Source organism: Eretmochelys imbricata, chromosome 11, assembly GCF_965152235.1.
Source record: "Eretmochelys imbricata isolate rEreImb1 chromosome 11, rEreImb1.hap1, whole genome shotgun sequence".
NCBI lineage: Eukaryota > Metazoa > Chordata > Testudines > Cheloniidae > Eretmochelys > Eretmochelys imbricata.
This window is the reverse complement of record NC_135582.1, coordinates 69371613-69385113: the sequence shown is the minus strand read 5'-3', so window position 1 is coordinate 69385113 and position 13501 is coordinate 69371613. Positions and strand designations below refer to the sequence as shown.

Genomic DNA, 13501 nt, shown 5'->3' with positions numbered 1-13501 from the left:
ATCACTGCCCAACCATTTCAGTGTATGCCAGAAGTGGTTTGCAGAGGGGCACCTAGTGGACTGTACCCTGTTAGCTGAAGCCAACAATAATCTCTGGGTTCCTGAGACCCAGTGGTAACTAGAGGAGGAAAAGATCAGCTTGCTCCTGCCCCCTGTAGCTGCTGCCACCCTTCCCCTTCTTGTCATACCTACCCACATGAGGCTCTGCTCCAGGCTAGGACCATCAGCAATTTAAGGGACTCTAGAACTGACATCAGAGTCCCTTGATGTGGCGCTGCCCAGAATATGAGTGTTGTGCAGGTGAGTGCTGGGAAGGTGGAAGGAGTGCCTCTCCCCATTTTATTGTAGAGCACCAGTCTCTCCCACACCTACCACTCAGCAGTAACAGCTGTCTCACAAGCCACAAAATTCCATCAACAGCATAAGCTTTTCATCTCACCCCATTAATGACGCCAGCTCCCAGTACCCATTTTTTTAATCCATAACACTCAAACCCCTCCAAACCCTAAAAATGATTGACACTCTGATTTAACAGTATGGGTCTCAAAGCTGCATTTTTGACACCATCGGAACATCCGGACCAGGGGGATGAGGTAGATGAGGCTTTCTTCCGGCAGCTCACGGAAGCTACTAGATCGCATGCCCTGATTCTCATGGGTGACTTTAATTTTCCTGATATCTGCTGGGAGAGCAATACTGCGGTGCATAGACAATCCAGGAAGTTTTTGGAAAGCATAGGGGACAATTTCCTGGTGCAAGTGCTAGAGGAGCCAACTAGGGGGGGCGCTTTTCTTGACCTGCTGCTCACAAACCGGGTAGAATTAGTGGGGGAAGCAAAAGTGGATGGGAATCTGGGAGGCAGTGACCATGAGTTGGTTGAGTTCAGGATCCTGACGCAGGGAAGAAAGGTAAGCAGCAGGATACGGACCCTGGACTTCAGGAAAGCAGACTTCGACTCCCTCAGGGAACGGATGGCCAGGATCCCCTGGGGGACTAACTTGAAGGGGAAAGGAGTCCAGGAGAGCTGGCTGTATTTCAAGGAATCCCTGTTGAGGTTACAGGGACAAACCATCCCAATGAGTCGAAAGAATAGTAAATATGGCAGGCGACCAGCTTGGCTTAACGGTGAAATCCTAGCGGATCTTAAACATAAAAAAGAAGCTTACAAGAAGTGGAAGGTTGGACATATGACCAGGGAAGAGTATAAAAATATTGCTCGGGCATGTAGGAATGAAATCAGGAGGGCCAAATCGCACCTGGAGCTGCAGCTAGCGAGAGATGTCAAGAGTAACAAGAAGGGTTTCTTCAGGTATGTTGGCAACAAGAAGAAAGCCAAGGAAAGTGTGGGCCCCTTACTGAATGAGGGAGGCAACCTAGTGACAGAGGATGTGGAAAAAGCTAATGTACTCAATGCTTTTTTTGCCTCTGTTTTCACTAACAAGGTCAGCTCCCAGACTGCTGCGCTGGGCATCACAAAATGGGGAAGAGATGGCCAGCCCTCTGTGGAGATAGAGGTGGTTAGGGACTATTTAGAAAAGCTGGAGGTGCACAAGTCCATGGGGCCGGACGAGTTGCATCCGAGAGTGCTGAAGGAATTGGCGGCTGTGATTGCAGAGCCATTGGCCATTATCTTTGAAAACTCGTGGCGAACCGGGGAAGTCCCAGATGACTGGAAAAAGGCTAATGTAGTGCCAATCTTTAAAAAAGGGAAGAAGGAGGATCCTGGGAACTACAGGCCAGTCAGCCTCACCTCAGTCCCTGGAAAAATCATGGAGCAGGTCCTCAAAGAATCAATCTTGAAGTACTTGCATGAGAGGAAAGTGATCAGGAACAGCCAGCATGGATTCACCAAGGGAAGGTCATGCCTGACTAATCTAATCGCCTTTTATGATGAGATTACTGGTTCTGTGGATGAAGGGAAAGCAGTGGATGTATTGTTTCTTGATTTTAGGAAAGCTTTTGACACGATCTCCCACAGTATTCTTGTCAGCAAGTTAAGGAAGTATGGGCTGGATGAATGCACTATAAGGTGGGTAGAAAGCTGGCTAGATTGTCGGGCTCAACGGGTAGTGATCAATGGCTCCATGTCTAGTTGGCAGCCGGTGTCAAGTGGAGTGCCCCAGGGGTCGGTCCTGGGGCCGGTTTTGTTCAATATCTTCATAAATGATCTGGAGGATGGTGTGGATTGCACTCTCCGCAAATTTGCGGACGATACTAAACTGGGAGGAGTGGTAGATACGCTGGAGGGGAGGGATAGGATACAGAAGGACCTAGACAAATTGGAGGATTGGGCCAAAAGAAATCTGATGAGGTTCAATAAGGATAAGTGCAGGGTCCTGCACTTAGGACGGAAGAATCCAATGCACCGCTACAGACTAGGGCCCGAATGGCTAGGCAGCAGTTCTGCGGAAAAGGACCTAGGGGTGACAGTGGACGAGAAGCTGGATATGAGTCAGCAGTGTGCCCTTGTTGCCAAGAAGGCCAATGGCATTTTGGGATGTATAAGTAGGGGCATAGCGAGCAGATCGAGGGACGTGATTGTCCCCCTCTATTCGACATTGGTGAGGCCTCATCTGGAGTACTGTGTCCAGTTTTGGGCCCCACACTACAAGAAGGATGTGGATAAATTGGAGAGAGTCCAGCGAAGGGCAACAAAAATGATTAGGGGTCTAGAACACATGACTTACGAGGAGAGGCTGAGGGAGCTGGGATTGTTTAGCCTGCAGAAGAGAAGAATGAGGGGGGATTTGATAGCTGCTTTCAACTACCTGAAAGGGGGTTCCAAAGAGGATGGCTCTAGACTGTTCTCAATGGTAGCAGATGACAGAACGAGGAGTAATGGTCTCAAGTTGCAGTGGGGGAGGTTTAGATTGGATATTAGGAAAAACCTTTTCACTAAGAGGGTGGTGAAACACTGGAATGCGTTGCCTAGGGAGGTGGTGGAATCTCCTTCCTTGGAAGTTTTTAAGGTCAGGCTTGACAAAGCCCTGGCTGGGATGATTTAACTGGGAATTGGTCCTGCTTCGAGCAGGGGGTTGGACTAGATGACCTTCAGGGGTCCCTTCCAACCCTGATATTCTATGATTCTATGATCTAGCTACACCTTATGCATAGTTGCTGAAGCACATCAAAACTTTGAAGCCCTTAATTGCATACCTGGACAGTGTTTGATACAAGCTTCTCCTCTAAAAAGACATTATGCCGTCAGAGCTCTAAGCTTTTCCTGCGCAAGAGGGGATCACTAGAATCCCAATTTGTGACTCGCTCGGACTTTGAGTCTTGGAAAGGAACCTATTGGTTAGAATTAAGGAAATTGGTTAGACAAACCCAGTTTCAAATTAAAACCCGTACTCTGTTTTGAGAATGAATTTACCAGATTTTGTAGAAGTACATGAAAAAACGTTTCGGGTCTTCATGCTCTCCTTTACAAAATCTTAAATATGTATTTTTCTATGTAGTGTTTTAAGGCAGCTGTTAGAAAACAAATGCAATTTCATCCTTTTTCCTGTTGTATCATGCATAGGGCTCTACCAAATTCACGACCATGAAAAACACGTCATGGACCATGAAATCTAGTCTTTTGTGTGCTTTTTACCCTATACAGATTTCACTGGGAAGACCAGCGTTTCTCAAATTAGGGGTCCTAACACAAAAGGGATTTGCAGTGGGGTTGTGTTATTGCCACCCTTACTTCTGCGCTGCGGCCTTCAGAGCTAGGCAGCTGCAGCCAGAGAGTGGTGGCTGCTGACTGAGGGTCCGACTCTGCAGGCAGCAGCGCAGAAGTAAGGGTGGCAGTACCATACCAGGCCGTCCTTACTTCTGTGCTGCTGCGGCGGCGGCTCTGTCTTCAGAGCTGAGCTCCTGGCCAGCAGCCACAACTCTCCAGCTGCCCAGCTCCGAAGGAAGTGCTGCCACCTGCAACAGTGGGGCAGTAAGGGTAGCAGTACCGCAGCCTCCCCACAATAACCTTGTGACACCCCCACAACGCCTTCTCGGGTCAGGACCTCTACAATTACAACACTGTGAAATTTCATATTGAAATAGATGAAATCATGAAATTTACAATTTTTAAAATCCTATGACCATGAAATTGACCAAAATGGACCCTGCATTTGGTAGGGCCCTAATCATGAAACACATTTTTTCCATTCAGTCACTTCAGTTTTTTTAGTGATACTGTTTGCCTTTACATATTTTCTGCTTTTTTTACAATTAATTTATTGTAGATTGAATTGAATAAGGAATAGCACATTAATATTTTTCTTGTATATTTCTATACTACCAGAAATAAAGACGGTGAAGAATACAAAAAGTGAGCCAAATAAGCATTATTTGATTCATGTTGGTGGCTTAAGTCCTTCAGTATCAGAGGTAAAACAGCCTTTCTTTAAATAATAATTAATACCTTGTTTATCTAGTAAATTACTTTCATGCTATACTTTACATCCTAAATATGCTATCTGTTATAGGTTGATCTAAGGTCTCATTTCCAGAAGTATCAGGTTTTGGAGGTTTCAATATGTGAGTTTTCTAGTAACTACAGGTACATTAATATTAATGTAAATTTTATTTGTATTACATTTGTTACTGACAAAATAAGTGGCGCTTAGGAAAGTTGTTTTTTTACTCTGTAAGTTACTTTAAGGTCAGTGGAATTTTAATTAAATCAATACATTTTCTACAGATTATATTTTAGATGTAAACTGGCAATGTCTGAGTTCCAGAACAGTTGACATGTTATTGGAAAATACCAATTATAAAATATTGTCCTTGCTGGATTAAAATATTGTAGTTCAGTTAAAAGCTGTAGCTAACATTTTAAAGTAGAGAGTTGCACCATAATCAGAAGCATTTGTAATTAATGAATTTGGTACATCCACATATGGATGCTGGTTAAATTGTATATTAAAGGTTTTTTTCTCAGTTCTTGCACACGTTTTTAAATTTTAGATATGCATCTCTGAGTTTTAAAAAAGCTAGTAAAGCAAAATTGGCTGTGGAAGAAATGAATGGGAAAGAAATAAAAGGAAAAGCAGTAAATGTTCGTCTTGTAAAAACTGCAGGAGAAAATATACTTCCAGCTTCTCAAAAGGTTTCCAGACCACTTCACTATGAAAACCAAGCCACTGATAATTTGGAAAAAAATATGCAAGTCAGAACTACGTGCTCTGTCCCGGACTCTTTGGAAGTGCCTTCCACCACCTCAACCTCTTTGAAAGTGCTTGCCCCTCCCTCAGTTCCTTCAACAGTGCCTGCCCCTGTCCTGGCCTCTTCAGAAGTGCTTAGCTCTGATTTAAAGCCACTTAGACATGAATCAGGACACCTTTTATTCTCAGTTGATCAACAGGTAAATTATTCTTCCTGGGACAGATTATGATGAGTATTTAAAGTTAATTCTTTCTTTGAACTTAGCATATTTTGCAGTAGTGTTGGCTTGTGCAAAGTGCTCAAAAATCAGTATTTGTGGCATATTGTGGACGGGATATAGCTCTCCATCTTCTCCTGCCTAATATTGACATCTCCACCTTTATTTTTTTAGTGATGTAAGCTCATTGAGTAACTGTACCTTTACATTTCATCTCTGGAATAACTATGGTTTTATTTTGGTTTTTCTTTTAGATTTAAAAGTTTTCACTTTTAATAAGTTTGTATAAGTGAAATGGATTGTGATTTATTAAGGTACAAGAAAGATTTTTGTGTTTGGCAGAAGAGTGGGAGGAAAAACTTCTGTTTAAATTGTATCCTAAATTATATGATGAATTCATTTTCAGATTTTCTTCATCCACCGACTTTATCCAATAACAAGCTTTGCGGTTGTGATTATTAAAAAAAAACAAAAAAAAAAACAACCCTGAAAACTTATTCTACTTCGATTTAATATGAAAATGACTGTTCCTCCGGTAATCTAGATTTTGCCTAATTTAACATGGTTACTCATAAAAAAACATAAAAATGGTAACCAAAATAAGAATATTTAATTTTAGGATATATGCAGTAGTTAGTTGCATTGTAACATGATCAGTTTTGATCCTGATATACATATCTATAAATATTTTACTATTGAACTAAATCTGTAATTGCTCCAGTAGTTTGAAAAATGGTACATAACAGAAGCGATAATCTTTTGTAAAATAGGATAAGCAATCCATACAATACTTAACACATTCTATGTTCAATTGTTTTAATTTGCATCTAGAGTATGAGAGAGAATCCTCTGCAGATAAAACCTGTTCAGTTCTCTCCTAATCCATCTGCTACCTTTATACCTCCTAACACATTGAACTTGAGCAGCTTTACCAAATTGATGAAGAAACTAAAAGAACTACATCCCAAGGCTAGTAGGTAAGAATATCTGGTTTTTCTCCCCAATTTATGAATCTTATATTCAGGATAGTCAAATGAAATGATAAATGTGGAATCGGTGAGAACATGTTTATATAATGTCACTCAGTTAAAGACAGTCTTATTTCTGTCTCATTTGTTTAGCGACAATATTGTGGATGCTTTGCTGGAGGTCAGAACAAATAATAAAGGTTTCCTAAGTGGCTTGTCTATTAATGCTATTGTGGAAATGGCTTCCTTTGTTCTGAGGAAATCTGCATCCAAATGTGAGAAAAAGTAGCATGAACAGGTGAGCATTCTAGTGCAGAAAGAAAAATACTTCGAAATAGAAAATGTATCGTTCGCATGGCTGTATAACATAGCTATATGTATAGCATAGTAAATAACTCTTTGTGCTTGGAGTAACACACATGAACTTCATTGCCAGTGAGGAGTGCACTGAAAGAATTGACACTAAAGAAGAATTAACTTCTTTTGAAATAGTTGTGTGATGATCACTTAGTTTTTAATGTCTACCAAGTTAAATTGCTAACTCTATCAGATATAAATCTCACTGTGTAAAATTTAGCATACTTGAGAATATTATTCAAATTCTTTCAGAATTTCTGCTGATTTCACAATAGAAAGGTTAAATCTCCATTAACGTTACTGTACATATTGATGGTGCTGCATTTACGAAAATTTTCAAGACAAAAGTGACATCTAATGGCTTGTTCTTTTGACAGAAATCTATATAGATAGTCCAGAGAATATATACTAGACCCAGTTTTGTATTAAAAGTTGACAGTCCAAGTTCTGTTAAACATGAGGATTAGATGGGTGATTTGCCAACCTTGGTCTTTGGTGGCGGGGAGATTGTCTGATGGGATTCTCTGGGTTTTTTTTTTTCTTTTTTTTAAGGAACTCTGATCCTTTTTTCTTCAGCCCTGCATCTCCCATGGTTCTTGACAACTGGGCTGCTCTGTTCACTTTGCAGCTCACAGAGGCAGATCAACTTTTTGGAACCGCCAGTCTGGCTGCTGCTTCTCTGCTCCCACTCAAGGCCAATTTTTCTCCTTCTGCAATGGAGTGTGGATGGCTGTTTTAGTGCTCCTGTCTTCTCATCTGCCTAAGGGCGGGGGGGTTATCAAAATTTGGGGCAGTGGTGAGCAGTGATCTCTCTCCTAGCCTCTCTTCTCCGCCTTGTTAGTTTTTGGCTGGATTTTTGAACGCTCCCACTCCGGAGCCTTCACTGCAGTGCCTCCCTGCTGGTTCCTCTGCACCTTCTAGCTATGGCAGAGCAGCCTAAAAAGCACTGAATGATTGCCAAACAGTTTTCCATCAGTGAGACAGCTGCCCCAGGATCGGCAGACAGTGAGTTGTGCCCAGTCTTCCATTGTTAACTGTGTTGGGTCCCACGGCTGAGTCAGACAAGCATGTAAAATCCCGTACCCACCAGAGCAGCCGTGACTCCAGTGTATGTGGGAAATTGGACCAGGAGTCTATAGCAGAGCAGGGTGAGGCTCCAAGGATGAGGACTCCAGTCAGCTGACTAGGGATAAATCCCAAGGGGTCCCTGGAAAACAGAGGGTAGACTTGCAGGGTCACAAATCCCCCAAGTCCTAAAATGTGTCCTAAGCGTCATGGGAAAAGAAGTGGGTCTCAAACGTCCCTGGCCCTCTCCCATTTGGCCAGCAGGGCTCTGGAAGCATTTTTCCTCCCCACTCTGGGGTAATGGGACCCATCAGGCAAGGACTCAAAAAGAAATCTTGTCAGAGGACTTCAGGTCCTCAGCATGACTAGCTGCAAAAGGCCTCACCAAAGTGCAACAGAGCTCATACGCTAACAGAGCTAAAAAAGTGAAAAAAGCAAACCAAAAAGGAAAGAAAAAGGCATAAGAGATCTGGGAAATAGAAGCCCTCTGACTCCTCCTCCCCTCTTCCACAGATGATAGTGAATTGTTGGACTCTGACTCTGATCAAAACTAGGAAAAGACTCAGCAAAAGTTTGTTCCCTCTGAGAAATTCAAGGCCATGTGCAAAAAGGTTGTATCCACTGTTCAGATTCAACCCAAACAGAACCCTGTGAGTAAGCCTAAAAGCAAATTTCTCTTCTTGAAATGCTCCCTTGAGGCACGATTCCCCTACATTCCTCCTTCAGGGAAGTAATCAGGGATGGATGAGACAAGTCAAGCAAGGGCAAACATACTAACAAAAATGATCTTAGATTCTAAAGGATCCAGCAATCAAAGGTCCAGCTTACTGAGATACAGAAAGTTGATGCTCCTTTAGGGTTTCTGGCAAAAGATATGATTATTCCCTCAGAAGGGGAATTCTAGATAATACTTAGTCCTGCCTTGAGTGCAGGGGACTGGACTAGATGACCTCTCAAGGTCTCTCCCAGTTCTGTGATTCTATTCTTAGTATCCCACAGTTAGAAAAATGGAGGCCACTTTCAAAGACTGAGGCCGCCTCAGCCTCCAACCGGGCATCCCTTAGAGGCTGCTGGCTTTGTGAGAGCAGCTTTCTCCTGGCTGGAAGATCTCAGAGTTCAAGGGCGGAGATCCCCCCACTTCGACTCTGTTCTGAAGAAAGTTTCCTGAGCAGCAGCGTTGCTGGCCCGTCAATGGCTATGATGAGATTCTCAGCCAAAGCAAGGACCTCCAACTCAGTGACCAGGTACTACCTATGGTTCTGTCCCTGGAAGGTGTATAGCCACTCTAAATTGGTGCTGTTCTCCAGATTTCTGGGAGTCCTGCTTTTTGGAGAGAAGCTAGACAAAGTAGTGGCGGACAGTGCTGCAAAATCGGAACAGTCCCTCCCAATGCCACACCATGCATTTAAGAAAGAGTGCAGACTGGCCTTCAGACAGAGATGTTCCAGATGGAGACCCTAACCTCTACAATGTCATCCCTGTTCCAGGGGTACCTTCTGACTTCAGGGGATCTGGTGAGTGCATACCTCCACATGCTGATCAGACCATGCTGTTGCAGGTTCCTACAGTTTGCATATGGTGGTAAGAGCATCAGATGATAATGCTCCCTATTTGGCCTGTCTTGGGCCCCCTAGGTCTTCACAAAGATCCTGGTTTTGCAGTCATAGCCAGGCTTGTCACAGGGGACCACATGTACCCCTTGCTGGACAATATCTTAATCACAGCTCCATACCTGACAACAGGACAAAGAGCCATGTCCTTGACTTTAAACCTCCTGCTCACACCCAGCTTTACTGTCAATATTGAAAAAAGCTCCTGAATTCTGTCTACCAAAATATCCCACTTGAGAGTGGACAAAGACACCTTGATAGCAAGGATACCCGTGTCTGAAAAGGGTTCCAGAAGATTCAGGACCGTCTTGTATTGTTTGAGAGCGGCAAGAACCCTACCATAACACTTAGCTTTCAACAGTTAGACCTCCTAGTTTTGTGCATATGGATCACTCCATCGGTACAGTCACACATCAGGCACTTTCAGGCCTTCATCCTGAAAGTATGGGACCACTGCCTGGAATGCATGAAGGATCAAATAAAGGTTCTGGTGCAGGTGATAGACTCCTTGAAATGGGGGTGACCCCAGGGTAGCGTCCGTAAGAGCATGCTGCTTTCCTGTTCCTCACAACTGATCCCAGCCTGAAGGGCTGGGGAATAAACAGCTAAAGGCACCTGGAAGAAAGGACTCAACATAGACATTCTAGAACTAAGAGCAGTCATGCTTATGCTGTGAAGATTACAGCCCAGTTTAGAGGGGAACCACATCCTTAGATAGTCAAACAACGTGATCACAGTCACATGTATGAGCAACCAAGGAGGAAAAAGAATCCCAGAGTTACACACCAAAGCAATGGAAATCCTGAAGTGGGCAGAAAATTCTTCGCCATCAGGGCAGTTCACACAAAGGGAGACCTGAACCAGAAGGGGTGGAGTGGCTCAGCAGGCACAAGGTGAACAACTCTAAATCATGCCTGAATCAGGAAGCCATTGAGTTGATCATTGAATCATTCAGCCTGCATTCATGTGACCTGTTTGCAAACCACATGAACACCAAGAGACCAAGATACTTCACCAAGGAGATCAACGTGGGAACAGATGCTCTATCGCACAGATAGTAGCAAAGTCTCCTCTGAGTTTCCACCCTTAATGTTGGAAGTTGATCCAAAAAATAGAACTGGAGCAGGTGACAGTGATACTGATACTTCTCCTTGTCTGAGGAGACCTAATAGCACTGAAATTAGGATCGCCATTGCAGCTCCCAAAGAGATACAGCATCCTCTCACAAGGTCGTCTTCTTCATCTGGACCCAAACTGGTTGCATCTAACAGCCTGGCTATTGAAAGTGAAGAGCTAGTATCCTTGGGCCTTTCCTCTAGAGTTATCAGGACACTTTTCTTTTAGAAGAGCATCGAATTTGAAAGCATACTCCTCTCTCTGTACCATAGGTGCTGATTCTGTGGGTGCTCCGGGGCTGTCTCCCAAGGGGTGATTCTCCCTTCATTTTGACCAAGGTAGCAGTATCCCATCAAGGAAATTTGGCACATCTTAGATGTTAGAAAGGCCCTGAAAATCCACATCAAATGTACAGGGTCTATGAAGAGAATGGGGTGTCCTACTTGTATCTTTCTGCATGAAATGCCAAGAACTCAGAGCATCCAACTTCTCTCTCACTAGAGTATTAGACTATGCATTGCAGAATGGAAGTGTACAAAGCATCGGATAGTGTGGCTCCAGCAGGGGTCATGGTACACTACAAGTGATCCCTCATGACCTCATGGGAAGAAAGAACTAGTGCATTCATACTGGAAATTTGTAAGGTGGCTACCTGATCAAATGCTACTACCTTTATCAAACACTACGAAGTGGACTTCCTGTCCTCAGCCTTGGCATCCTGTTGCAGGAAGGTACTTAAAGCAGTATCCCGGAAATGATTTTGCACTTTGAGGAAAGGTAAATAGGAATGGATACTATTTTTCTATTCCTCTGACCTTATCCTTAACTCTCCCTACATCTGTTCACTGCTCGCTACTTCCCAGACACCAAGAATTGTGGGAGATGCAGGGCTGCAGAACGGAAAATTTCTTATTTCCTTTCTGTTGGCAGCGTCTCCCACGCTTCTACCCACACTAAATGGCTCAAGGGCTAGAAGAGTAGATGCTGAGGGAGATCTGAGACTGTATTTTCTGTTTGGGTCCACTGTATATAATAGGCAGTTAAGTATACATGTTTTGCAGCTTTGGAATAACTCATCTGGCCGTAAGTAGCAGCAAAGGGAGCATGGCCAGAGTATTGGCAATTTGCTCATCCTGATCTTTGCTTTCAGGAAGTTATTTGAATTATGAGAACTGTGCTTTAAGTTGATTGCATGTAGATAAAGAAAGCAATGCTTAATATATTTAGAAATCTGTTTGATAGGGTTTTTGGAGAGGGCTAATAGTATGCTTCCTATTGCAATACAGGGCTGGAAAGAACTCAATCAGTGTTTGGCTGGTTGAATTCCTCTTGAAATAGTTACTTTAAAGCTTCTGGGATTTTATTTATTGTGTGGTTAGGGTGCCTAGAGTCATGGATAGGTGTCTTTATTACTTTAAATCTAAATAAAATTAAAGATGATAAATGTCCTAATGTTTCTACAGAATGTCTAATTCTTAAACTATTATTTTCACAGCATTGCAAGCATGGATGCAGAAAAGACCAAGAGAACCAGTGTGGGAAAGTGCTTGTTTTTTAAATATTAGTTTTATTTACGAAACATTTATAGTATTTGAAAGCTCTGAAATGTGTTGTGTTCAAGTGGATGAGCATTCTCAAAATAGATTTTTTTACAAACTTTCCTTTGTAATTTTTTGTTCCACTCGTGACAGGCAGTCAACAATCTGTAGCAAGATTTTGACTTTCACTGTGAGGGAGCTGGATAAAATGAAAACAGCCTTCTGCCTCTGAGGCTCTGAAGCAACCAAGTCATTAGTCTCCAATGGGAAAAAGTTAACATCTGTGTAAAAACTGTAATCCTATTAGAGCATGTTAATGAGAAAAAGGTTAAAAATAACTTTAAGAAAAGTTTGCTCTTGTTAAAGTTTGTTTATAGATATTCCAGTGTATGCTTTCAAGTTTCCTGTGGATGAACATCCACTGAGGAAATACCTTTTGAGTATCTTAAAGTCAGTCCTGGAAGCTGATGTAACATCTAAACATATTTTGCAGCATATTATATGTAACACTGTAGTGTGAAACAAATGTTACATCACAGGGTCTTCCATTCAGCAAGTTACCAGTGTTTGTTTTGCAGGAGAACGTGATATAAATATCAGTTGTAGACTTTGGTTTCACAAACTTGTATTTAGACTTTAAAAAATGTTCTCAAATGTTGCCTTTGATCCTTATTTCTTAATTTTAAGGTTGTTTTAAATTTTTCATAGATTAAAGATGTAGTGCAATAGAAAAATTACACCGAGGTTTTTGTATTGTAAACGTAGCACAGTATAAACGTGTCAGGCCAACTTCCAGTTTTTGAAGTGCTGCATAAAGAACGTGGCAGTTCATTATAAAGTTGTTAAAACTCAATTTCCATTTCAGGGAAAATTTCAGCATTTTAGAATTTCACACAAAATAGAATTTCCAAAAAATTTCTGTTTCAGTATTGTGAAATTTGTTTCAAATTTTATTTTATGGATCTTTTCATTTATATGTTTTATATTATTTCATAACATGTCAGAAGTATTAGTACATAATGTAATAGTTGAAAACTATTTTCATTTTATTTTTAAAATCAAAGGCATCTGTTACTTAGAACTAATTGAAACATGATCTTGTCTAGATCAGAGTTCCTCCTGTTTGTGTTTTAATAAAACAATTTGACAAAAATGTTTGTAAAAATCAACATTTTTCAAAATGTTATGATTTCAATGAAAATGGCATTTTGGGGGGCGGGGGGCCACGAGGGAGGAAGTGTGACTAAAAGTTTCTGACCAGCTCTATTTCATTATTTAACAGTAGAATAGTTAAGCATTTGTAAACAAAAATAGGTGAACTTAGACCCTGATTCAGCAAGGTACTTCAGCACATGCCTTATGTTAAGCATGTGAGTAGTCCCAGAGTTAGGCACATGCTTGGCTATCTTCCTGCATTGGAAGCTGGGGAGGAGGAGGGGGTTGTTGGCCAGGAGGCTGAGCAGCAGGACTGTCTATCTCAGG

General features: G+C 42.1%; 1 protein-coding gene across 1 annotated transcript in view; it reads left to right on the top strand.

Moving 5' to 3' along the window:
- RBM44 (RNA binding motif protein 44) overlaps positions 1–13126 on the top strand; it is a 45349-nt gene extending 32223 nt beyond the window's left edge. Inside the window, exons 10-15 of the mRNA XM_077830024.1 lie at positions 4286–4371; positions 4470–4543; positions 4951–5347; positions 6197–6342; positions 6487–6631; positions 11977–13126. Coding sequence (XP_077686150.1) covers positions 4286–4371; positions 4470–4543; positions 4951–5347; positions 6197–6342; positions 6487–6622 — 839 coding nt within the window. The 3' untranslated portion in view covers positions 6623–6631; positions 11977–13126. The remainder of the gene's footprint in view (positions 1–4285; positions 4372–4469; positions 4544–4950; positions 5348–6196; positions 6343–6486; positions 6632–11976) is intronic.
- Positions 13127–13501: the final 375 nt, after the last annotated feature.